The 26,448-nt window shown below is 44.6% G+C and overlaps 1 protein-coding gene across 3 annotated transcripts in view; it reads left to right on the forward strand.

Annotated features, from left to right (window-relative positions):
• The first annotated feature begins 430 nt into the window (after positions 1–430).
• LOC137655803 (protein GUCD1) overlaps positions 431–26,448 on the forward strand; it is a 72,723-nt gene continuing 46,705 nt past the window's right edge. The window contains exons 1-2 of one of the 3 annotated variants that reach the window (XM_068389958.1): positions 431–504; positions 7,475–7,669. In XM_068389958.1, coding sequence (XP_068246059.1) covers positions 7,488–7,669 — 182 coding nt within the window. In that variant the 5' untranslated portion in view covers positions 431–504; positions 7,475–7,487. Of the gene's footprint in view, positions 505–3,985; positions 4,009–7,474; positions 7,670–26,448 lie in introns of those variants that run through there. The other 2 variants (XM_068389960.1, XM_068389961.1) reach the window with 2 other exon arrangements.

Below are 26,448 nucleotides of genomic sequence, written 5' to 3' on the forward strand. Positions count from 1 at the left end.
TTAATACTTTCTGAAATACTGAAGTAAGAAACTACGTTAAAGTCACTGCCACTTTGGTTAAATACGAATGCAGTGTATCAATGTAAACAAGACTTTGTTTGTATGCACTATATATTATATATTGATGGAATGTCTAGTTAATCGAAGTAATCTGCACTATACAATAAATTAATATTTGTATTTAATTCTTATTATAGATTTTTTATGAGAGATAATTAGAGATTACGACAGTGTAATTAATTTTCGCGACCTTCTTCTGCGTGAGATTGCTTATTAAATTAAATCACATTTCGTAGCATTGAATATACAATATTATTGGTATAAAACTTGAATAGAATAAATTATTTTACATATAAACAGAAATAATTCTGGTTCTCTAATTTTTTATATTATTTTCCTTCTTTGCCATTTTGATCAAATGGATGTAAAAGGTAATTAAGCGACCATCTTCTTATCATTGCAAGTGCCAGTCCTATTTCACCATAGGCCTAGAGGCAAGGATAAGTAAAAGGAACTAATTCTTTTTTGGAAATCTTATTGTTTCTGTGTGATTATTAAAAGAGAATGGGATTTTCTAGTATAAACAGGGTAAAGAATATGTATAAAAGACATTGAAATCTCTTGTGCCTTCTGCAAGACTTTCCTTGAAGATATTTGTGAGGTATATGAGCGTTGAATGGCCTCCCAGGTCCCAATGAGAATCTGTAATACAGTAAAAATTTACCCAATACGGGGCTTTGTAGCACAATTTCAGGAGGCATTGTATTTCAGCGGTCTGTTCCTCCGCCATCTTAAAAGATAGACATCAACTAACCTAAATTTCCCTCTAACCTTACCTACAAGCCGTGTCCTTACCTACTTACCTAACGGGGGGGGGGGGGGCGCAAACGCCCCCTTTCGAACGCCCATAGGTATTTTTGTAGTGAATTACATGGCAATGTAACCTAGGGAAAAAACTACTGTTTCTTATAGAAAAAATTACGATCTTTTAAAAAATGACACTCGTTTCCGTCGCAAATGAATAGTTTCAGAAATATATATACATCTATATCCTCCAATAATGGGGGACCCCCAGTGGGAACTCGGGGTTTTGGGTGGGGAAAACATACTGGGGAAACGAAATATAATTGTTTTCCTATAGTAAATAACGTGAATTAAGCGAATTTGATGATCATTTCAATCGGAAACAAACAGATCAACCAATTCGGATAACTTTATCAATAATACACAGTGTTACCAACGTTGACTTATGGTACACAGAGTTACCAACAGCACGTTGACATTACTAAAGATAGTAATGATAGATATTTCCATATATTAAATAATTTCTCCATATAAGTTTTACTCTATATAAAAAGTACAAAAAGGGCACAGAACCTAACAAACCCACCTAACCTAGCCTAGTAGTATGACAGGTCACAAAATAATATTTGATCTACATCGGACGTTGGCAGCACTGGTTACTGTATTTTTTCATGACACAATCTTTGTAACGGCGCCTCCAAAGTTTATCCAGATATACTGTTTTGTATTTTCCTCCGGTTATTATAATTTCAAGAAGGTAATGTATAGAGAAGAAAAGGCTTGTTTTACGTTTATATATCGATTCCCCAGTGTGTTTTCCCCACCCAAAACCCCGAGTTCCCACTGGGGGTCCCCCATTATTGGAGGATATAGATGTATACATATTTCTGAAACTATTAATTTGCGACGGGAACGAGTGTCATTTTCGAAGAGAGCGTAATTTTTTCTATTATAAACAGTAGTTTTTTTCTTAGGTTACATTGCCATGTAATTCACTACAATGAAACCCGCCCTTACACTGCCATATTCTTAGTCAGCCGTCATCATACATACAGGTGGCCGCTATCATAAATACACCCCCAAGTTCATTAATCCAGTCCAGAGGGAGACTAAAGTATGTTATACAAATTAGACTTCGCTAGTCTCTATTCCGGTGTGATGGTCTGAACGATCCCCCGGTTCCAGAATTCTCCTTGATAATCTGTGCATGCGCGAACGTTACCGTTTGCCAGTGCACACGAGGTTGATGTTTTATTTTCCTGTAATGTTAGCGTGCGCAGCTCAACATTACCGCTTGCCAGTACATACGAGCTTGATGTTTTATTTTCATGCGAGCGAAGCGAGCTAATGGCGGAAAAGAGCCATTATACAATGTCAAGGAGAATTCTGAGACTGGGGGATCGTTCAGACTGTCACACCAGGTCCTAACCCTAAGTTTGGTATCAATATATCTTATAACCGTAATTTTTCTTAGAAATATAAGGGTTTTTTGAGTAAAGGTAATTACAAGGTTATTTATTAAAGCTCAAGGTAAGGTCGAATATACATTGCGATATGCAATAACACTGAAATTTATGTCAGGTTAGGCAAGGGTACCTCAGGGTAGCGCCTATCCCCTTAATTTCCTCACAACTCTAAAACATCGCTGATCTCAGTCGGGATTGCAAGACGGACTGTAATATTGTATTTTTGTATGAACTATGCACTGATTTGCTTCACATGTTCCAGAAACTGAAGACTTTCTTCTTTTCTAAGTGCTTCGATAATGTGGATTTGTCATTAAACGAACAATATGCTGTGCGAAGTGCTGAATGCCTTGGAATACATACGATAAACTGAACGTGTAGGTCCTCTATAGAGTAGTGTTCCCCTGCAGTATAGGACCAGAAAAACATTCCTTGATTATTAATTCTATAAATATTGGCACTCCCCAAGAGAGATTAGTTCTGGCTAAGAGAGTTGGTCTTCTTCATTGGGACCTCCTTAGCTTTCTGCTTTGAAGCGCCTTTTGTTCCTACGTGATATATGGTACAAATCCTTGTCTTTTAATTAGGGACATTATTTTGGCGTGAACTGGAATTGGTCGATGAAATAGATAACGATCAGTTATCTGACAAGTGAGGGGCGGGGCGAACCCCCCAGTTAGTTCTCTATTTACTTTTTTGTTCGACCATGTGTTGTTCACACGTGTGGTAGTGCTCTTCAAGCTGTTGATTCTTTACTTGATGCTTTTTCTTCTGTTTGTTTTGTTGTTGACAATGGGATACTGTAGAAACAAGAAATTTGTGTTTGTGGGGGGAAGAGGGGGTGCTGCAGTTTCTTCATGACAAAGTTGGAGGTAGACCTGCACTTCCTCTGTTCCTTGAGTCAAGAGCAAATCTGTTCGCTGGTATCCCCTTGTGCTAAGGGTCAATTGTGACTTCCGATGCAGTGGTAGGCGTATGCGCTGAAGGTGAAGAAGCACGCTAGGCGTTTGTCGGGGTCCGGCTGAGCAATGTCAATGAAAACACTGGCGATGTGCCTGCTGCTGCTGCCTCTGCAGTTATGCCCCTGGATCAATCCCCAGGGAGTATTCTGTGGAGGTTAGGAGATCGTGGATAGAATTATGTGTTTTTTTCAGGATTCACTTGTTTGCTGGGAATTCTGAGTATTCGCTGTTCCCAGCAGAGGCTGAAAAGACTCCTACTGCTGGGCAGGCTGTTGACAATGAAATATAACTGGCTCCTCTTCTTCATTTTTGCCCATCTCTTGGGGTCAACGGTCAAAATGTTACAACCGGGTCGGACTAGATGGTGTCTTGCAAAATTTTTGAATCAATTATAATAGATTCAATAGTAGAACATATAGAGAAATTCAATCTTCTGATAGACTTCAGAGCTCCATTCTTTGAAACCAAAGAAGTATATTATGGGTGATGGTAAATTTTTTACTAACACATTACAGTACTCATATACATAGTATTTGGTTCAGCTGACATTTCTCCATGAAAAAATTTTCCTTTGAATTGTTACTGTACATTTTGTACACCTCAGGTCCTATCAGTCTCATCATCCTTATGATAAACAGATAAGGGGTGTTAGTGGCTTTGCTTCACTCTCCTTTAACCCAGCGTTAATCTCTTTAGAGAAGTTAAGAATCTCCCACTCTGATTCAAGGTGGACTTCCAACCCGTCAAGCAGAGAAGCTCCCTAATTAAAGGAAAAAGTTTGTAATTTGCATAGGAACAAATAACAAAATTTAAAATGAATTATCGGTAGCATTTTTCCTAGTCATAAAAACCAGTGTCCTTTAATATACAGTAGCTTCCCTAATCAAACCACACCCTTCTAAATCCTGTTTCAGAGTAGCACAAAGTGAATAGAGAAGCGACTTTGCCCTGCTCCTTCACCTGTTCATTTCAACAACTAATATCAGCTCGCGTTGAAGTAATCTCAGGTTCGTATGGCTAGGAAAAATACTAATTAATTTTAAAAAATTTTATATAATCTTGAATGTCTTTTGATTTTATTTTCATATTTGGTATATCATTTCTTTTCTTTTATTCTAATCCTTCCTCCTTAAATAAAACATTTGCAATAATTTTCTTATTTTTTGTTATTATGGCTGCTGCAATCCCTTTATTTTTCCCTTCATGAATACAAACCATCGTCATTTGGCTGGAGTATGAGTTTAGTGAAGTTGGAGGCTGTTAAAAATTTAACTTTGGACGCAAGGAGTAGCAGTACACACATACTCTTGCTGCCATTTAATTTTTGGCTGTTTGAATTTTTTGTTTTCTCTTTCAGAATAAGTGGATAAGTGTGGAGACATGCTGTCATGTTTGGGTAAATCTGGGAAAGTTTGATAAAAAGTACAGTACAATGAAATGCAGTTAATGTATTGCAGGTTTATTTGCAAACCTACCATTAATTTAGTCGTTCGTTATTGTGCCTGGGGGGTGCGTGTTTGTTTCCAGTTATCCCTGAACCTAAGATAGTTGGTGTCCCTTGGGCAGTGCTGTGGCCAGGACTTCTTAAGCTGCCCTTGCAGTGTTTTCCCAACTCATGCTTCACCCGGGGAGGCGCTGAATGGCACCTGGTGTTCTCTATGCTGCTTTTGTAGAGGATCCTATGGCCTCTTGATCCATGCGAGCATTGTCATTGGCTACCAAGACCTTGACTTCATAGAAGCTGGCAAGAAGAAGCGTGTATACGCTCCTCCTCTTCTAGTTCTTCCTCTTCCTCTACTGCACTTTAGTTAGATTTTTCAGATGCTATTTTTAAGAAGTTATCTTCCAAGAAGTCAAGGAAGACCATTTGACAGGAGCCGTGTAAGACTCCAACAACTGACGTCTCCCCGTTTATGAGTGAGAGACAGTGCGGTACTGAGAACCAGGCATGACAGGGAAGGTGTCTTAGTATGGAATACATGGTTTTATATTCTTGCTAGTAATATCTAGATTAATACTGTATCCCACATACTGTACATTATATTCATAAGCCAATATGTTCTTTAGAAATAGGGAGTGTCTTCATCAGAGCTGGAATGGTTGTTGAAATTATTAACAGAAGGAGTCTTCTTCCAGGTGCCCCTCATCCTGATGCTTCATCAGGAGTTTTGCCTGCAGAGAATTCGTCTCTTTAGGACTCACTTGTACTAAATACTCTCTGTCTAATAATCAATTGCACAATCAACATTTGCCAATAGATCTTGTTGCAGCAAATTGCTTCTAGTATAATTTACTCTGTAATTCTTTTACTTAAGGAAAATATACACACTAAGTCCCGTATTAAATGATATAATTATATCAGTTTAGTATTGTAAGATTTCTGGTAATTGCTTATGCACATCCTTGACTAGTTATTCAGCTGCCATATTTGTTTTGGCTGTCATCTTTTCTGACAAGAGTGATCTGTCGGCTCAATTTCTTAATTAGGAGCAATATCAGAGTGATATAAGGCTACCCAGGGCACTCAGGACTTGTGTGGTATCCAATCTGTAAACCAATAGGGTAGTATCCTGTCTCACCACCAGGAACCACCTCTTCTGATCTTACTGCCGGTGTGAGTAGACCTCCCGGCTTCTGCTTTTGATTCAACTATAGTAGGAAGCTTGCTTCTTTATAACAATTATTCAGTGTTATCAACTCATTGATGAATATTCAACAAAGACTTAGGAAGAATTGGACAGTGATTTAGAGTTCTTCGTCAGCATGGACCAGATCGACCATCCTTCTACTTTAGACCAAGCTTCCCATTACACTTCATGCCACAAGTTTAAAATAAAAATAAGTTGCAGATTTGCATTTGATACCCGTCTTTTATTTGTTAACTGTAGAGGAGGGAATTGTAACCTGACTGATATATGTGATGTATGTACAACTTGGTCTCTCAGTGAGAGAAGTGTATGTAAACAGTATGACTATCTTAGCTCAGAAAACTTTCCAAGCAAACACTTAGGGAGAGGGTTCAGTTGATTGACTGGCATCAGATAATCCTTCTAGACCTTACTTGGTGGATGAAGTGTTAGGAGGTAAGCGTTACTGCATGTCGTTATTTTCCGAGGTAGTCAACAGATCGGGTGAGCAACATGTCGTTTCTCTTTCCCCTGTGGGATCTGATGTAACAGGGTCAGTGGCCTTTTAAGAGTGTTTTGTCACGGCAGAAGAACGTTTGGGGTCTCTGTAGAATTGACACATTAGGAAATCTAACCACTCTTTTCAGCTCCCTTGGTCCTGCTCTGGGTCTCACCATTTCACCCTGTGCTGAAGGAAGTCCTCATGCTGAACTGGCTCTAACAGATTCCGGGGTTTTTCTCCATCCTGACTGCAAATTGGGAGGAAGCAACCAATGGTCTGATTTAGTTACTCTTATACTTGAAGACCAAACCTGCATGACCTTTTGTCGGTGGTAAGGAATTGACGGGAGAGGGAACAAAGAACACTTTTCTTTAATGATGATGATGATGATGATTATTATTATTATTATTATTATTATTATTATTATTATTATTATTATTATTATTATTATTATTATTATTACTTGCTAAGCTACAACCCTAGTTGGAAAAGCAGGATGCTATAAACCCAGGGGCTCCAACAGGGGAAAATTTCCCAGTGAGGAAAGGAGACAAGGAAATATAAAATATTGTAAGAACAGTAATAACATTGAAATAAATATTTCATTTATAAACTAAAAACTTTAACAAAACCAGAGGAAGTGAAATAAGATAGAATAGTGTGTCCAAGTGTACCCTCAAGCAGGAGAACTCTAACCCAAGATAGTGGAAGGCCATGGTACAGAGCTAAGCACTTCCCAGAACTAGAGAACAATGGTTTGGTTTTGGAATATCCTTCTCATAAGCTAGTGGGATTGTTTGTATTTGCAAAGAAATAATGTGATAATTTCTTTCTTGTAGACCTACCTCTTTTATAACAAATGTTCTCCCTAACTCCACTGAGTTTGTACTTACCTGTTATAAACCAGGAAATCCATGTGATGCGCCAGTTTGTTCAGTACTGTACTACTGTTGCTCTTTTTCTGTCTGTAAGGCAAAAGATTGTATTGTTTGCAATACTGTATTAAAGCACTGCGCTGTAAAATAAATACAGTATAGGCTGTTTATAAGTGATGGTTTAGTATGAAAAAACAATTTTCTTATGTACAAATATTTGATAATTGAATTATTTCAGGTTGGTTACTAACATGGGAGGGTCAGAGGGAGGAGGCGTGGAAGAACATTTTATGCTGAGTATTGACCATGTGCAGCAGAGACACAACTGGGATTGCGGATTAGCCTGTGTGATGATGATTCTTTCTCCCCAGACCAGAGACTCTTTTTCAGCAAAATTATACCAGATTTGTGAAGAGGAAGGATTTGACAAAAGGTAAAACCATCTTTAAGTTAGTTAAATTGTATTTAACCTGGAAATTGATTGTGTCCATTTAACAGACAAACCTATTTTTAAATATTTAACTTAGCCGGTGAATATATAATAGCTGCAACTCTGTTGCTCGACAGACAAAAAACAGTAAAAACTCGCCAGCGATCGCTATACAGGTTGCGGGTGTGCCCACCAGCGCCAACTGTCGGCCAGATACCACTCTCGATGTAAACAAAGACTCAATTTCTTCTCTGACGACGTGTCGACAAGACGTACTTTTACTCGCTGTAGAACCTGGAGTTTTCTCAACATATTTGGTGAAGTACTTCATTTTGGTTTGAGCTTTCGCAGTGCAGGTGTTTTATCTTCATCTTAAATCTTGAACTCGTTTTTGGATAGATTTAATTTTTGATGGCAAAGAGAGTATGGACTTTCTTTGACTTTTAAATGGCCGACCCTTCCCTTAGACGGAAGTGTGTTTAGGCTTTTAGCAATTATCTTATCACGTTATAAATTAATTATAGATTTTCCTCTATATATTTTATATCTCACCGCCTTTATTAGGCCTCTTCGATTAACTTTCCATTTATAATAAACATAAAAATAAATTTTGATGACTTGTTTATATGCGACCTTTCCTGAGAGTAGGCGGTCCTAACTTGGAAACCGAAGTTTAACAACGTTGAGCCCTTTCAATCGTAAATAGCTTTTAAAGAGCTAATGATTTAAAACTTTTTAAATGAATATTTTTGATAAATATTTTATGAAAGATTTTCTTTGAATAGTCTTCGTACTGTTTTCAAAGATGAACTAACGTTTAGTTTATTTATGCTACGCAGTTTGCGCTCTATCGTTACGATAGAGAGAGAGAGAATCACGGTTTCACTTTGCAGAAAGAGTAAATCGATTCTAACGTTTTGTTCATTCTTCTTTCAAAGCTGAAATGTTTTAAATTCTATTTTAAAGGAACTTTTTAATTGAAAAACCTTTCAGTTTTTTCCTTTGGTCAAATAACATGTTTTTTTGACGAAACGTAATTGGGCTCTTCTCTTAGGTGCGAAATCAAGAGAGAGAGAGAGAGAGAGAGAGATAGAGACGGAGGGAGAGAGAGGAGAGAAAACGTTCCGTTCAAGCGGGTAACGTTGTTCTCGAGTTACTCTCGTCCCTAGTCTCTGTACGGGGAGAAAGGATAAAACGTTTTTAGTTTTATTCTCGTCCCCAGGCAATGTACGGTGAGAGATTGAAAACGTAGTTTTGAATGAACTAGTGTTTAGTCTCTTCCCCAGCCACTGAATTTTTTATCTTAAAAGATGTTTACTGTTTTTTGCTGGTATTAATGTGCTTGCATTATACGACTGATTTCGCATTTACTACCTTTTGATGAGGGTAGAATTGCGTGCTTCAGGTAGAAATCAGTAAAAGTTTCGATTTCAGTGAAATAAGTGCAAAACAGAAAATCGTAGTGATAAAGTGATATTGCGCAAAGTGTTACAGTGTTGCGTAACCGAGGGTTCGTCTGTTCGTGCTTGTCGTTCACCTAGTCCGGGACCTCTTGCAAGCTCCCAAGCCCAGGGGAGAAGTAATGTCGTACGACTTATGGGTTCGAGAGGCCTTGATCAGCGAACAGACGTTCCCTCTATGGTATCGGGTGTATCTTACCAAGATCTCCCCTACCATAAGGCGAGAGAGACAATTTTCTCCTCGTTATCCGAAGGCTTTTCGCATAAGAAACCTGAAACAAGGTTTCGAGGCCCTTAAGCGAAAGTCAGTCCTTTCAGGACAGGTCCAGCGTCCTGGTTGTAGCCATTAGGACAGCTCTGACCCTATGCAGTCATCGGAAAACTGCTCGCCGCCTAACAAAAGCGTAACACAGACTCCGAGAGTCTTTTTGTTGGCAAGGTTTTGCGGTCACAGACGTTACCCTCGTCTCTTACCGCAACCATTTCCGTTGATCCTAAATGGGTTGTACGGCAAGACATGCAGAATAAGCTTGCCTCCCTTATGGAAGACTATTCTGCCGATTAGTCCGTTGAGCCTAGCCGTTTATCTCATCGAGATCCTGGCTTTCAGCCAACCTAACGTTCCTTTGTGCGTCCTGTTGACGTTGGCGTAGCTAAGTCACGTCAGTCAGGTTGTTTAGAACCACACTCGATGCGGTCTCGTGTGGTTTTTCAGCCACATTTGGACGTTAGGCCACTTGCTGATGCTCCTGTTGACGTTCAGGACGTTCGCTAACAATCGGAGTTGACTTGTTTTGACGCTGTGCGTCAACCTCCGCATTCTACAGTTGTTTTGACTGCTCAATCTAGGCGGTCAAAGCAGTCTCGAATGGACGCTGTGCGTCCTCACGCACCTGTTGTTGTTGACAGTTCACAGACTGTCAAGCAGTTACATGACGTTGCGTCCTGGTCTCTCGCACCTGTTGTTGTTGACAGTTCACAGACTGTCAAGCAGTTACATGACGTTGCGTCCTGGTCCGCTACTAATGCACCAGTGCGTGTGGACTCTGCTTGTAAAGCATTGCCACCACGGTAGGTCTCTCCCTTGCTTGAGACTCAGCTATTATCGGACAAGGTTCCTTTAGATGAGGAAGTTGCTGTTCCCCCTCCTACTGATACTCCCTTGAGGACTCTGTCAGACGGAGAGGAGCCTAAAGCTGCTTAGCCCTCTATGGACTTTAAATAAATCATGCTGATTTTTAAGGATCTTTGTCCGGATCTTTTTGTAACTGCTGCTCCTCGTTCGCCTAAACGTCAGAGCTTACACTAGGCCTAGCTACTTCGAAGCCGTTGTTTTATAAGCTAGTGCTCTCTCGCTCTCCTAGAGAGCTTTACGTTTGCTAGGCGACTGGTTTATCACCAGGAGGAGTTTGGGGGATACAGCCTTTGCTTTCCCTTCTTTTTAACTGGCTTATAGAGCGAGAGTTTGATATGACACGAGAGAAGTTCTCGGCTTGGGAGTTCCTGCCTCTGCCCAGATAGACTTCTCTAATCTCGTAGACTCTCCCTGGCGCCTGGCCAGGAGACGCTCCAAGATTTTACAGGTCAACTTCACAGCTGTTTTTCGAGCCTTTGAAGTTTTGCTGTACAATTATGTCATGCATAAACAAGGCTTTCAGGGATGGCTCCAATGATCTGACAGCCACGTTCTCTGCAGGGACAAGTCCCTCAGGGATGGCTCCATGATTTGGCAGCCATGTTCACTGCAGGAGTACGTAAGAGGCAAGTGCGCTCAATGTGTTCATTGTCAAGACAAACTTCGCGATGAAGTCTACCAGGCTGTCTTGACAGCATTTATGGAAGGCGACTGGATGGTCTCTCTCGACCTTCAGGAGGCATACTTCCACATTCCTATACACCCGGATTCCCAACCGTTTCTGAGGTTTGTTTACAGGAATGTGGGGTACCAGTTTCGAGCTATCGGAGATCAGAGCCTCCCTGTACTTGGACGACTGGCTTCTCAGAGCCTCTTCCAGTCATCGCTGTCTGAAGGATCTCAATTGGACTCTTGATATGGCCAAGGAATTGGGACTCCTAGTCAATTTGGAAAAGTCACAGCTGGTCCCATCCCAAACTATTCTGTATTTAGGGATGGAGATTCACAGTCAAGTTTTTCGGGCTTTTCCGTCGGCCCCCAGAATAGATCAAGCCCTGCTCTCCATCCAGAAGATGCTGAAGAAAGAACGCTGCTCAGTCAGGCTGTGGATGAGTCTGGTAAGGACGCTGTCATCCCTGGAGCAATTTGTCTCGCTAGGAAGGCTACACCTCTGTCCTCTTCAATTCCATCTGGCTTTTCACTGGAAAAAGGACAAGACGCTAGAGGCGGTCTTGTTCCCGATTTCCGAAAAGATAAAGTCTTGTCTGACTTGGTGGAAGGACAATATCAGCCTACGAGAGGGTCTTCCCCTGGCAGTTCAGATACCCAACCACGTTCTCTTCTCGGACGCATCGGACTTGGGCTGGGGCGCGACGCTGGACGGTCGGGAAAGCTCAGGTCTGTGGAACTCGAGTCAGAGGAGCATGCATATCAACTGCAAGGAGCTTTTGGCGGTTCATCTGGCCTTGAGAAGCTTCGAGTATCTCCTTCGAGGCAAAGTGGTGGAAGTAAACTCGGACAACACCACGGCCTTGGCGTATATCTCCAAACAGGGAGGTACCCACTCACTGACGTTGTACGAGATCGCAAGGGACCTGCTCATCTGGTCAGAAGATCGAAGCACCCACCTAGTAACGAGGTTCATCCAGGGCGACTTGAACGTCCTAGCAGATTGTCTCAGTCGGAAAGGTCAAGTAATTCCAACCGAATGGACCCTCCACAAGGATGTGTTCAAGAGACTTTGGGCGACTTGGGGTCAACCCACCATAGATCTCTTTGCAACCTCGCTGACCAAGAGGCTTCCAATCTATTGCTCTCCAGTCCCGGACCCAGCAGCAATACATATAGATGCCTTCCTCCTAGATTGGTCACATCTGGATCTTTACGCATTCCCACCATTCAAGATTGTCAACAAGGTACTGCAGAAGTTTGCCTCTCACGAAGGGACAAGGTTGACGTTAGTTGCTCCCCTCTGGCCCGCGAGAGAATGGTTCACCGAGGTACTTCGATGGTTAGTAGACGTTCCCAGAAGTCTTCCTCTAAGAGTAGACCTTCTACGTCAGTCACACGTAAAGAAGGTACACCAAAGCCTCCACGCTCTTCGTCTGACTGCCTTCAGACTATCGAAAGACTCTCGAGAGCTAGAGGCTTTTCGAAGGAGGCAGCCAGTGCGATTGCTAGAGCAAGGAGAGCGTCTACCATTAGAGTCTACCAATCGAAGTGGGAAGTCTTCCGAGACTGGTGCAAGTCAGTTTCTGTATCCTCGACCAGTACCTCTGTAGCCCAAATAGCTGATTTTCTCTTATACCTGAGAAAAGGTCGATCCCTTTCAGCTCCCACTATCAAGGGCTACAGAAGCATGTTGGCATCGGTCTTCCGGCATAGAGGCTTAGATCTTTCCAACAATAAAGATCTGCAAGACCTCCTTAAGTCTTTCGAGAGCACTAAGGAGCGTCGTTTGGCTACTCCTGGGTGGAATTTAGACGTGGTCCTAAGATTCCTCATGTCAGACAGGTTTGAGCCTTTACAGTCAGCCTCCCTGAAAGATCTCACTCTTAAGACTCTTTTCCTGGTATGCTTAGCCTCGGCTAAAAGAGTCAGTGAGATTCATGCCTTCAGCAAGAACATCGGATTTTTGTCAGAAAAAGCTACTTGTTCTCTGCAACTTGGTTTTCTAGCCAAAAATGAGCTACCGTCTCGTCCTTGGCCTAAATCTTTCGATATTCCCAGCTTATCGGAGATCGTAGGCAATGAACTAGAAAGAGTCTTATGCCCTGTTAGAGCTCTTAAGTTCTACTTAGCTCGTACTAAACCTTTACGAGGCCAATCTGAAGCTTTATGGTGTTCGGTTAAGAAACCATCCTTGCCTATGTCAATGAATGCTTTGTCATACTTTATCAGATTGTTAATACGAGAAGCTCATTCACACTTGAGTGAGGAAGACCGATCTTTGCTTAAGGTTAAGACGCACGAGGTTAGAGCTGTAGCAACTTCCGTGGCCTTTAAGCAAAATAGATCTCTGCAAAGTATCATGGACGCAACCTATTGGAGAAGCAAGTCAGTGTTCGCGTCATTTTACTTGAAAGATGTCCAGTCTCTTTACGAGAACTGCTACACACTGGGACCATTCGTAGCAGCGAGTGCAGTAGTAGGTGAGGGCTCAACCACTACAATTCCCTAATTCCATATCCTTTTAATCTGTCTCTTGAAATGTTTTAATGTTGTTTTTACGGGTTGTCCGGAAGGCTAAGAAGCCTTTCGCATCCTGGTTGATTTGGCGGGTGGTCAAAGTCATTTCTTGAGTGCGCCCAGATTAGGGGTTTGATGAGGTCCTGTTGTATGGGTTGCAGCCCTTGATACTTCAGCTCCTGGGGGTCTGTCAGCATCCTAAGAGGATCGCTGGGCTCCGTAAGGAAGACGTACTTACAAGGCAGAGTAATCGTCTAAGTCGACTTCCTTACCAGGTACCTATTCATTTTGATTTTGTTATATTGATAACTGTCAAAATGAAATAAAAAACTCTTAGCTTATACGATGTAAACATATTTAACTGGTCTCTACCCACCTCCTTGGGTGTGAATCAGCTATTATATATTCACCGGCTAAGTTAAATATTTAAAAATGATATTTTAATTATAAAATAAATTTTTGAATATACTTACCCGGTGAATATATAAATTAAACGACCCTCCCTTCCTCCCCAATAGAGACGCAGTGGGATGAGAAGAAATTGAGTCTTTGTTTACATCGAGAGTGGTATCTGGCCGACAGTTGGCGCTGGTGGGCACACCCGCAACCTGTATAGCGATCGCTGGCGAGTTTTTACTGTTTTTTGTCTGTCGAGCAACAGAGTTGCAGCTATTATATATTCACCGGGTAAGTATATTCCAAAATTTATTTTATAATTAAAATATCATTTTATTACTTGCTTTAGCAATAGCCCATAAGAGGAAGGATTTTACGAAAGGTAAAACTATTTTTAAGGTAGTTAAATTGTATTTAATGTGGAAATTGATTGTATCTACATAACAGACAAACCTATTTTATTACTTACTCTAGCTATGGCTCAGAGGGGTTTGATAAGTTCAACACTTGATTTGAAATTCTGACTGAATAATGTGTGAACCATGAAACGGATTTTGAGTGAAGCGAAAAATCTATTTTTTAAATATTAAACTTAGCCGGTGAATATATAATAGCGGACGTCTCCGACGGCTCGACAGAATTCAAAAACTCGCGAGCGATCGCCATGAAGGTAGCGGGTGTGCCCACCAGCGCCGACTATCGGCCAGATACCGCATATACATGTAAACAGCTCCAGTTCTTCTCTGTCGGTTTCATCGACAAGTCGATTCCACTCGCTATTATGACCTCGAGTTTTCTACCGAATTGGTGAAGTACTTGGTTTTGGTTTTATTGCTTTCGCCGTGTTGGATTATTCAATACTATCCTCAAAAGAAATGCTTTTGAAAAGAGAGTAAAAGTGTTTTGCCCTTGCTCTTTTATCTCTGGTTTTTTTCCAGAGTAAAATGGCCGACCCTTCCCTTAGTGTACGGAAGTGTGTTTTAGGCTTTTAGCAATTATCTTATCACGTTATAAATTGTTGTTGTTAATTATAGATTTTCCTCTATATATTTTATATCTCACCCGCCTTTATTAGGCCTCTTCGATTAGCTTTCCATTTATACTAAACATCAAGATAAATTTTATGTTTTGTTTATATCCGGCCTTACCTATTCCTCCCCTAGTCCGAGAGTAGGCGGTCCTAACTTGGAAACCGAAGTTAAACAACGTTGAGCCCATTCAACTTTTATTTTTCAATATTAATCTTACCCGATGATCATGTAGCTGTCAACTCTGTTGCCCGACAGAAATCTACGGTCGGGATACGCCAGCGATCGCTATACAGGTGGGGGTGTACACAACAGCGCCATCTGTGGTCAGGTACTCCAGTACTTCTTGTCAACACCACCTCAATTTTTCCTCTGTCGTGCCACCGGCTAGACCTACTTGGATACGCTGTTGATTCTGGAGTTATTGTTCACGATTTGGTGATGTATTTGCTCTAGAGTTTAGCCTTCGCTATTCAGGAAGCTTTATCATTAGCTTAGCAAGTTTTTGGAATTAATTTGATTTAATTTTGGTGACGAAGAGAGTATGAACTCTCTTTCACTTTTAAATGGCCGACCCTTCCCTTAGACGGAAGTGTTGGTGTCGAAGAGAGTATAGACTCTCTTTCTTAATTTTGCTTAACAAAGTTATAGATTTTTTTTTTTATATCTCTCCGCCTTTTATAGGCCTCTTCGATTAACTTCCTTTTATTATAAACTTATTAAAATTAATTTTTATGTTCGTTTATATGCGACCTTTCCTAATAGTAGGCGGTCTTTTCTTGGAACCGAAGTTAATTAACATTGAGCCCGTCATATCGTTTTTACCTGTTAAGATTTTATGCTATTTTAATGTTTTTGAAAGAATTTCTTTGATAGTCTCGTACTGTTTTCAAAGTTGAACTAACGTTTTGTTTTGTCTCCGCAGTTGTTGACCTTCAGAACGTTCAACTTGCGCTCTATCGTTACGATAGAGAGAGAGTATTCACGGGTTCACGTTGCAGTAAGAGTAAACCGATTCTAGCGTTTTGTTAATTCTTTCTTAGCTTAAATGGTTTTAATTCTAATAAAGGAACTTTTTATTTGGGAAATCTTCCAGTTTTTTTTTTCCTTTAACAATAATATGTTTTAACGATATATATAATTGGGCTCATCTCTCAGGTTCTAAGTCAAGAGAGAGAGAGAGAGAGATAGAGACGGAGGGAGAGAGAGGAGGATAAACGTTTCGTTCAAGCGGGTAATGTTGTTATCGTTTTTGCTCTTCTCCCTAGTCTCTTTAGGGGAAGAAGGTAAACGTTTCTAGAGTTTTATTCTTGTTCCCAGGCTTTATGCGGTGAGAGATTTTAAACGTAGTTTATTTGATCTAGTGTTTAGTCTCTTTTCCAGCCACTGAATTTTTTATCTTTCATTATGTTTTTCTGTTACATTGTAATACTGTTTTCGCAATTACTAACTTTTAATGAAGGATAGAATTGCGTGTTTCAGGTACAAACCACTTAAAGTTTCGAGTTCAGTGAAATAAGTGGAAACAGAAATTCAAAAGTGATAAAGTGATAAGCGCAAAGTGTTACAGTGTTGCGTTCGAGGGTTCGTCTGTTCGTGCCAGTTGTTCGCCTAGTCTGGGACCTCTTACAAGCTCCCAAGCCCAGGGGAGAAGTAATGTCGAAGGACTTATGGGTTCATCAGGCCTTGATCGACGAACAGACGTTTCCCTCCGTGGTTTCGGGTGTACCCACTCACGTAGCCGACGTGATCACCCCACCCACACAAAGACGAGAGAGCCCATTTATTCCTCGTCTGCGGAAGAGGTTTCTCGCAGAAACCATGGACCAAATCTTGCAGCTTTTAAGTGCAAGTCGGTCCCTTCCGCGCAAGTCCAACTCCTAGGTGTAGCCATTGGCACTGGGTCAGTTCGGACTTGCTGCAGTACGACAACTGCACACCTCCCAGAGAGGCAAGGTGGTACCGCAACAGGCAGTAACTCCGTCTGTTGCCGCACCAGCTGTTTTAGACCCTCAGTCTCAACGGACAGTAGCTCCGTTTGTTGTTGTCTTTCATAGACCCTAGTGGTCCATGCTGCAGACTATACAGTCTCAGCTTGCTCCTTCTTACAGGAGTATCATGCTGGAAGGTTGACAATGTAGCCTGTTAACCTACAACCCGCCGAGGTTGTGCGCTCAGCAGATACTGCGGCTGCCTGCTCCCACCCTCCACCTGTGAGAGCTCCACCTCCGATGCGCAGTCCACCCTGCCAGACGCATGTTCTTGCTGCGCCTCCTGCTTTCATGCGTGAGTTGCCGCATCGGGAGTTGCCGGGTTCCAGCACTATGAGGCAACCTCCTCAACCCATGAGGCAGGAGCCTCATGCTATGCGGCAACCTCCTCTACCCATGAGGCAGGAGCCTCATGCTATGAGGAGCCTCATGATATGCGGCATCCTCCTCAACCCATGAGGCAGGAGCCTCATGCTATGCGGCAACCTCCTCTACCCATGAGGCAGGAGCCTCATGCTATGCGGCATCCTCCTCAACCCATGAGGCAGGAGCCTCATGCTATGCGGCATCCTCCTCAACCCATGAGGCAGGAGCCTCATGCTATGAGGAGCCTCATGCTATGCGGCATCATCCTCAACCCATGAGGCAGGAGCCTCATGCTATGAGGAGCCTCATGCTATGCGGCATCCTCCTCAACCCATGAGGCAGGAGCCTCATGCTATGCGGCAACCTCCTCTACCCATGAGGCAGGAGCCTCATGCTATGCGGCATCCTCCTCAACCCATGAGGCAGGAGCCTCATGCTATGCGGCATCCTCCTCAACCCATAAGGCAGGAGCCTCATGCTATGAGGAGCCTCATGCTATGCGGCATCCTCCTCAAACCATGAGGCAGAAGCCTCATGCTTTGCGGCAACCTCCTCAACCCATGAGGCAGGAGCCTCATACTATGCGGCATCCTCCTCAACCCATGCGGCATGAGCCTCATCCCTTGCAGCATGAGCCTCATCACATGCAGCATGAGCCTCATACCATGCAGCATGAGCCTCATCCCATGCAGCATGAGCCTCATCCCATGCAGCATAAGCCGCATGCCATGCAACATGCTCTGCATACCTTACAGCATGCTCTACATACAGCATGCTCTGCATACCTTACAGCATGCTCTGCATACCTTACAGCATGTGCATACCTTACAGCATGTGCATACCTTACAGCATGCTCTGCATACCTTACCGCATGCTCCTCAGTCACACATCTTTGGTTGTTGCCAACTCACAAGACTGTCAAGCAGTTTCATAACGTTGCCTTCTGGTCTGCTGCTTTTGCACCAGTGAAACCCTCACTGAGAGAACTTAGCTTTTCTCGGATATGGTTCCTGTAGATGAGAAAGTGCTATTCTCCCTCCTTCTGATATTCCCTTGAGGACTCTGTCATTTGGAGAGGAGCCTTAAGCTGCTTAGCCTCCTATGGACTTTTATTTAAGCATAACATGCTTCCAGGGAGGGTAATGGTTCCGCTTCAGTCGCTAACCCCGTCTGTTGCCACACCTGCTCCCATAGACCTTGAGCTTTGTTGCAAGACATGCAGTCCAAGCTTAGTCCTTGTTAGAGGATTTTTTGTTTACGGAGTCAGTGTGTCACTGGGAAGACGTTCAACAACCAGCAGAAGTGACTTGTTGTGACACAGTGCGGCAACCTCAGCAACCCGATAAGGAGTTGTCTGTACGACCCAGACAGTCTAGACAGTTTCGGGTTGTCGCTGTACTTCCTCGCTTCCCCATGGTTGACAGTTCACAGACTGTGCAGCAGTACCATGATCTTGTGTCCGGCTCCATCAGACGACTGGCTTTTAAGAGCTCCCACAAGTCGTCACTGTCTGGAGATTCTCAGATGGACTATGGATCTGACCAAGGAACTGGGCCTCCTGGTCAATTTTGAGGAGTCCCAGCTCGTCCCATCCCAGACCATTGTCTACCTGGGTATGGAGCTTCAGAGTCGAGCTTTTCGGGCTTTTCCGTCGGCCCCAAGGATCTACCAAGCCCTAGAATGCATCCAGAGCATGCTGAGAAGGAACCGATGCTCAGTCAGGTAGTGGATGAGTCTAACAGGGACACTTTCATCGCTGGCCCTGTTCATCGAGTTAGGGAGACTCCACCTCCGCCCCCTTCAGTATCATCTAGCTGCTCACTGGATAAAGGACATGACGCTAGAGACGGTCTCAGTTCCTGTTTCCGAAGAGAGGAGGTCTACTCTAACGTGGTGAAAGAACAGCTTTCTTCTCAAGGAAGTCTACCTTTGGCTGTTAAGAAACCCGACCGCCGTCTCTTCTCGGACGCATCAGACACGGGCTGGGGTGCGACTTTGGACGGACAGGAATGCTCGGGAACATGGAATCAGGAGCAAAGGACACTTCACATCAATTGCAAGGAGCTGTTGGCGGTTCATCTGGCCTTGATAAACTTCAAGTCCCTCCAGCTTAACAAGGTGGTGGAGGTGGACTCTGACAACACCACAGCCTTGGCTTACATCTCCAAGCAGGGAGGGACTCATTCGTGGAAGTTGTTCTAGATCGCAAGGGACCTCCTCATCTGGTCAAAAGATCGAAAGCTCACGCTGGTAACGAGGTTCATTCAGGGCGATATGAATGTCATGGCAGATCGCCTCAGCTGGAAGGGTCAGGTCATCCCCACAGAGTGGACCCTTCACAAGAATGTTTGCAGCAGACTTTGGGCCCTGTGGGGTCAGCCAACCATAGATCTGTTCGCTACCTCGATAACCTAGAGGCTCCCGTTGTATTGTTCTCCGATTCCAGACCCAGCAGCAGTTCACGTGGATGCTTTTCTGCTGGATTGGTCCCATCTCGACCTGTATGCATTCCCGCCGTTCAAGATTGTCAACAGGGTACTTCAGAAGTTCGCCTCTCGCAAAGGGACACGGCTGACGTTGGTTGGCTCCGTTCTGGCCCGCGAGAGAATGGTTCATAGAGGTACTGCAATGGCTGGTCGACATTCCCAGGACTCTTCCTCTAGGAGTGGACCTTCTACGTCAACCTCACGTAAAGAAGGTACACCCAAACCTCCACGCTCTTCGTCTGACTGCCTTCAGACTTTCGAAAGACTCTCAAGAGCTAGGGGCTTTTCGAAGGAGGCAGCCAGAGCAATTGCCAGAGCAAGGAGGACATCCACTCTCAGAGTCTATCAGTCTAAAGGGGAAGTCTTCCGAAGCTGGTACAAGGCCAATGCAGTTTCCTCAACCAGTACCACTGTAACCCAGATTGCTGACTTCCTGTTACATCTAAGGAACGTAAGATCCCTTTCAGCTCCTACGATCAAGGGTTACAGAAGTAGGTTGGCAGCGGTTTTCCGCCACAGAGGCTTGGATCTTTCCACCAACAAAGATCTACAGGACCTCCTTAGGTCTTTTGAGACCTCAAAGGAACGTCGGTTGTCCACTCCAGGCTGGAATCTAGACGTGGTCCTAAGGTTCCTTATGTCATCAAGATTTGAACCTCTCCAATCAGCCTCTTTTAAGGACCTCACATTAAAAACTCTTTTCCTCGTGTGCTTGACAACAGCTAAAAGAGTAAGTGAGATCCACGCCTTCAGCAGGAACATAGTTTTCACATCTGAAACGGCTACATGTTCCTTGCAGCTCGGTTTTTTGCTAAAACGAGCTTCCTTCACGTCCTTGGCCTAAGTCGTTCGAGATCCCAAGCCTGTCCAACTTGGTGGGGAACGAACTGGAGAGAGTACTTTGCCCAGTTAGAGCTCTTAGGTACTATCTAAAAAGGTCATAACCTTTACGAGGACAATCAGAAGCCTTATGGTGTGCTATCAAGAAGCCTTCTCTTCCAAGGTCTAAGAACTCAGTTTCTTACTAAATCAGGCTTCTGACTAGGGAAGCACATTCTCATCTGAAGGAAGAAGACCTTGCTTTGCTGAAGGTAAGGACACATGAAGTGAGAGCTGTGGCTACTTCAGTGGCCTTCAAACAGAACCGTTCTCTGCAGAGTGTTATGGATGCAACCTATTGGAGAAGCAAGTCAGTGTTCGCACCATTCTATCTCAAAGATGTCCAGTCTCTTTACGAGAACTGCTACACCCTGGGACCATTCGTAGCAACGAATGCAGTAGTAGGCCACTACATTCCCATAATCCCATAACCTTTTTAACCTTTCTCTTGAATACTTTTTATGGGTTGTACGGTCGGCTAAGAAGCCTTCCACGTCCTTGTTGATTTGGCGGGTGGTCAATTCTTTCTTGAGAAGCGCTGAGGTTAAAGGTTGTGATGAGGTCCTTTAGTATGGGTTGCAGCCCTTGATACTTCAGCACCTAAGAGTCGTTCAGCATCCTAAGAGGACCGCTACGCTCAGTAAGGAAGACGTACTTAATAAAGGCAGAGTAACGGTTCAAGTCGTCTTCCTTACCAGGTACTTATTTATTTTATGTTATTTTTGAATAACTAATAAAATGAAATACGGGATACTTAGCTTCTTTGTTAACATGTATGCTGGTCTCCACCCACCACCCTGGGTGTGAATCAGCTACATGATCATCGGGTAAGATTAATATTGAAAAATGTTATTTTCAATATTAAACTTACCCGATAATCATGTAGCTGTCAGCTCCGTTGCCCGACAGAATTCTATGGAGGGATACGCCAGCTATCACAATACTAGAAGGGGGTGTACTTACCAGCGCCACCTGTGGCCAGGTACTATAGTACTTCTTGTTGACACCTCCTCAATTTTTCCTCTGTCGTGCTTCCGGCAAGACGTTCTGGGATACGCTTATGATCTTCGAGTATTTTCACGGTTTTTGGTGAAGTATTCTCTCAGATTTCGGCTGTCGCTTTACTGGAAAACTTCTATATTAGCTTAGATAGCTATTATTTAGTCCTGATTTAACGGTTAACGATCTTTTGCTTGATTTTGAAACCCCACTTGGCTAACTCTTTTGATTCAAGATGTCTGACATTTCACAAGCCCCCACCCATAGACGATGTAGGTCTTGTAATAGGCGTATTCCGAAGGCCTCGGTAGATCCTCACACCGCTTGTTCTGACTGTAGGGAAAGGCCCTGTCAGTTAGAAGATCGATGTGAGGAATGCGCCGGACTTTCGGAACTTGATATTGTCCGTCTTTTTAAGTATTCAACCAAGTTAGAGAGAGAGAGAGTTAGGAGGAGTTCTTCTCACTCTTCACTTTTTTCCTCACCTCATGATCCCCTACCTTTTCCTACCCCTGTAGTGGCTTCCCCCGAACCTACTATTTGCCCTCAGCCTGATATGTCTGTTGTTTTGCGTGCCATTCAGGCCTTAGGCGATAAAGTAGAGTCAGTGGTTAGTGATCATAAGTCTCTTATGGCCGAAGTCAAGGAACTTAAGGTCAAGAGTGCAGTGGGTGGAATTAGTGCCAGTGCTGTGACGAGTGCTAGTGTCAGTGCAGTGCCAAGTGCTAGTGTCAGTGTCAGTGTGGTGCGTGAGGATACTTCTGTGCGTGCCAGTCGTCCTCCCAGTCCGGGACCTCTTGCAAGCTCCCAAGCCCAGGGGAGAAGCAATGTCGAAGGGCAAAAGGGTTCGGCAGGCCTTGATCGGCGCACAGAAGTATCCTCGGTGGTTGCGGGCGTGTCTTCCAGAGACCGTCACTCCCACCTGCAGACGATTGAGCCCGTCTTTTACTCGTCTGCTGATCAATTGTCAGGGAAGAAACGCTGGACTCAGGTCTCAAGACCACTCAAACGCAGAGTCCAGACCTCTAGAACTCAACCGGGCTGCAGTCATTGGATCAGCTCTGACTCGCCGCAGTCATCAGTTGATTGCACTCCGCCTAAGAGGAGTAAGGTTCTGCCACAACAGATCTCTGCTGTTAAGGCTTTACCTCAGCAGACCTTAGTGTCTGCCGACCCCAAGTTGACTCTACTGCAGTCCATGCAGTCACAACTTGCGGTCTTGATGCGTGAGTGTCAGGCTGAGCAGGTTACACCTCCTCCTGCGATCGCTCCGCCTGACCGCAGTACTGCCTGCCAGGCGTACGATGTTGAGGCTCCTCAGGATACCTTACCACGTTCTGAGTTTACTGTTTCCAGTGGTGTGCAGCTCCCTCCGCCTTCCTTAAGGCAACCTCAGCAATGGGAACAGGAAGCTTATACCTTACTTCCTCCGCTTCCACTTGCAGTTCCACCAGTGAGGCAACACTCTCTTGAGGTACAACAACCTCTCCCATCCATGAGTCAGTCTCCTCAGCTCTCGCTGCAGCGAGCTCAACCCTCCTCAAGGCAAGCACAACACCTTAGCCTTGCGCCTCAGGAACCTCAACTCGCGAGACAATTACTGTGTTCTGCGCAGCCACTACCTCATCGCTCACAGCTCACACCTCAGGAACCTCAACTCGTTCCTCAGGAACTTGCTACTGCGCATCCGCCAACCGCTCAGCAAGCGCAACCCTTGAGTTCAGACACTCATGCTAGGAGTCAGCCTCCTCCACCCATGCGCCTACCTTCTGCTACTTCTTTTGTTCAGCCTTTGCAGTCTGAGCCTCAGGTGTTCCCTCAACAGAGTCTTGAAGAGGAAACCACTAATATTGTTGTTCCAGCTCGTGCTGACTCTGCTGTTCAGCATACCTTACCGATCTCTTCGCTACACTCTGGTGATGAGGCGTCTGATGATGAGGCGGCACACCTGGATCCCTCATCAGACGTGGATGAATCCAAGTCTTCTCCACCTTCTATTGACTTTCGTAAGGTCTTGGCTCTGTTTAGGGAGGTATACCCAGACCACTTTGTCTCTGCTATCCCCCGCTCTCTGCCATCTGAGTTTTCGCTGGGCATGCAGCCAGCTAAGTCTACTTATACTAAGCTAGTCCTAGCAAGGTCCTCTAAGAGAGCGTTAAGGATCTTAGGGGAGTGGTTGCAGACTAAGCAACACCTTGGAAAGACTTCGTTCATGTTTCCTCCGACTAAGCTCACTTCTAAAGCGGGCGTTTGGTATGCCACAGGAGAGGAACCAGGCTTGGGAGTACCTGCCTCTGCCCAGGCTGACTTCTCAAGTCTGGTAGACTCGCCTCGTAGAACAGCAATGAGGCGCTCTAAGGTTTGCTGGACCTTCTCAGACCTTGATCACTTCCTGAAGGGTGTTTTTAGAGCATTTGAGATGTTCAACTTCCTAGACTGGTGCCTGGGGGCCCTCAGCAAGAAGACCTCCCCTGCGGACAAGGATTCTGCCATGCTATTAATGTCCTGCATGGATAAGGCCATTAGAGATGGATCTGGCGAGCTTGCTTCGATGTTTGTGTCAGGGGTTCTTAAGAAAAGGGAACAACTATGTACCTTCCTTTCCTCCAGCATCACACCTTGTCAAAGGTCTCAACTCCTTTTCGCTCCGCTCTCGAAGTTCCTCTTCCCCGAAGAGCTTGTTAAGGACTTGTCTGCTGCCCTGATACAAAAGGACACACATGATCTTGTGGCCTCATCGGCTCGTAAGACTAAGGTTGCTACCTCAGTCCCCAGGACTTATCGCACCCCAGTGGCTGATACTCCTGCTACGAGGTTCATACCGCCCTTTCGTGGTAGAGCCCCCAGCCGAGGAAGCTCCCGTCCAGACTCTTCCAGGAGCAAGTCTAGGAAAAGTTCCAAGGCTTCTAAAGGAAAAAACTGACTCTCCGCATCTCCAGACAGCAGTAGGAGCCAGACTCAAGATCTTCTGGCAAGCCTGGGAAAAGAGAGGTGCAGACGCCCAGTCTGTCAGTTGGCTGAGGGAGGGTTACAGGATACCATTCTGCCGCAAACCCCCTCTGACCACATCTCCCATCAACCTCTCTCCCAACTACAAAGAAGAGGACAAGAGGCTAGCGTTGCACCAGGAGGTGTCGCTCCTTGTACAGAAGAAGGCAGTGGTTATAGTCCGGGACCATCAATCCCCGGGCTTCTACAACCGTCTCTTTCTGGTGGCCAAGAAGACAGGAGGTTGGAGACCGGTGCTGGACGTCAGCGCGCTCAATGCGAATGTCACCAAGCAGACGTTCACGATGGAGACGACGAAGTCGGTCCTAGCAGCGGTCAGGCAGGAGGACTGGATGGTCTCGTTGGACCTGAAAGATGCCTACTTTCACGTTCCTATTCATCCAGACTCCCAACCTTTCCTGAGATTCGTTTTTGGAAAGGTTGTCTACCAATTCCAAGCCCTGTGTTTTGGCCTAAGCACAGCTCCTATGGTGTTTACGCATCTGATGAGGAATATAGCAAAATTCCTCCACCTATCGGACATCAGAGCCTCCCTTTACTTAGACGACTGGCTGTTGAGAGCCTCCACGAGTCGTCGCTGTCTGGAGAGTCTCAACTGGACTTTGGACTTAATCAGAGAACTGGGTCTGTTAGTCAACATAGAAAAGTCTCAGCTCATTCCCTCCCAATCCATTGTGTACCTGGGAATGGAGATTCGGAGTCAGGATTTTCGGGCTTTTCCATCGGCCCCAAGGGTAAGCCAAGCCCTAGATTGCATCATGAGCATGCTGAAGAGGAGCAGTTGCTCGGTGAGACAGTGGATGAGTCTCACAGGGACCCTTTCATCGCTGGCCCTGTTCGTCGAGCTAGGGAGACTCCACCTCCGCCCTCTTCAATTCCATCTTGCAGCTCATTGGGACAAGGGTTTGACTCTCGAAGCAGTCTCTATCCCAGTCACCAAAGAGATGAAGACCACTCTCTTGTGGTGGAAGACCAATCTCCTTCTCAGGGAGGGCCTATCGTTGGCTATTCAGACCCCCAATCTTCATCTCTTCTCAGATGCATCGGACTCGGGCTGGGGTGCGACCTTGAACGGACGGGAATGCTCGGGAACGTGGAACGAGGAACAGGGAACGCTCCACATCAACTGCAAGGAGCTACTAGCAGTTCATTTAGCCTTGCTGAACTTCAAGTCCCTCCTGCTAGGCAAGGTGGTGGAGGTGAACTCAGACAACACCACAGCCTTGGCTTACATCTCCAAGCAAGGAGGGACCCATTCGAGGAGCCTATACGAGATCGCAAGGGACCTCCTCATTTGGTCAAGAAGTCAAAACCTCACTTTAGTCACGAGGTTCATTCAGGGCAACATGAACGTCTCAGCAGATCGCCTAAGCAGAAGGAATCAGGTCATTCCCACGGAATGGACCCTCCACAAGAGTGTGTGCAACAGACTTTGGACCTTGTGGGGTCAACCTACCATAGATCTGTTTGCCACCTCCATGACCAAGAGACTTCCGCTGTACTGTTCCCCAGTTCCAGACCCTGCAGCAGTTCATGTGGATGCTTTTCTGCTGAACTGGTCCCATCTCGACCTTTACGCATTTCCACCGTTCAAGATAATAAACAAAGTCCTTCAGAAGTTCATCTCGCACGAAGGGACACGGCTGACGCTGGTTGCTCCCCTTTGGCCTGCAAGAGAATGGTTCACAGAGGTACTTCAATGGCTAGTCGACGTCCCCAGGACTCTACCTCTAAGAGTGGACCTTCTACGTCAACCTCACGTAGACAGGTTGCACCCAAACCTTCACGCTCTTCGGCTGACTGCCTTCAGACTGTCGAAAGATTCGCTAGAGCTAGAGGCTTTT

The sequence above is a fragment of the Palaemon carinicauda genome, chromosome 16 (assembly GCF_036898095.1).
Source record: "Palaemon carinicauda isolate YSFRI2023 chromosome 16, ASM3689809v2, whole genome shotgun sequence".
NCBI classification, from domain to species: Eukaryota; Metazoa; Arthropoda; class Malacostraca; order Decapoda; family Palaemonidae; genus Palaemon; species Palaemon carinicauda.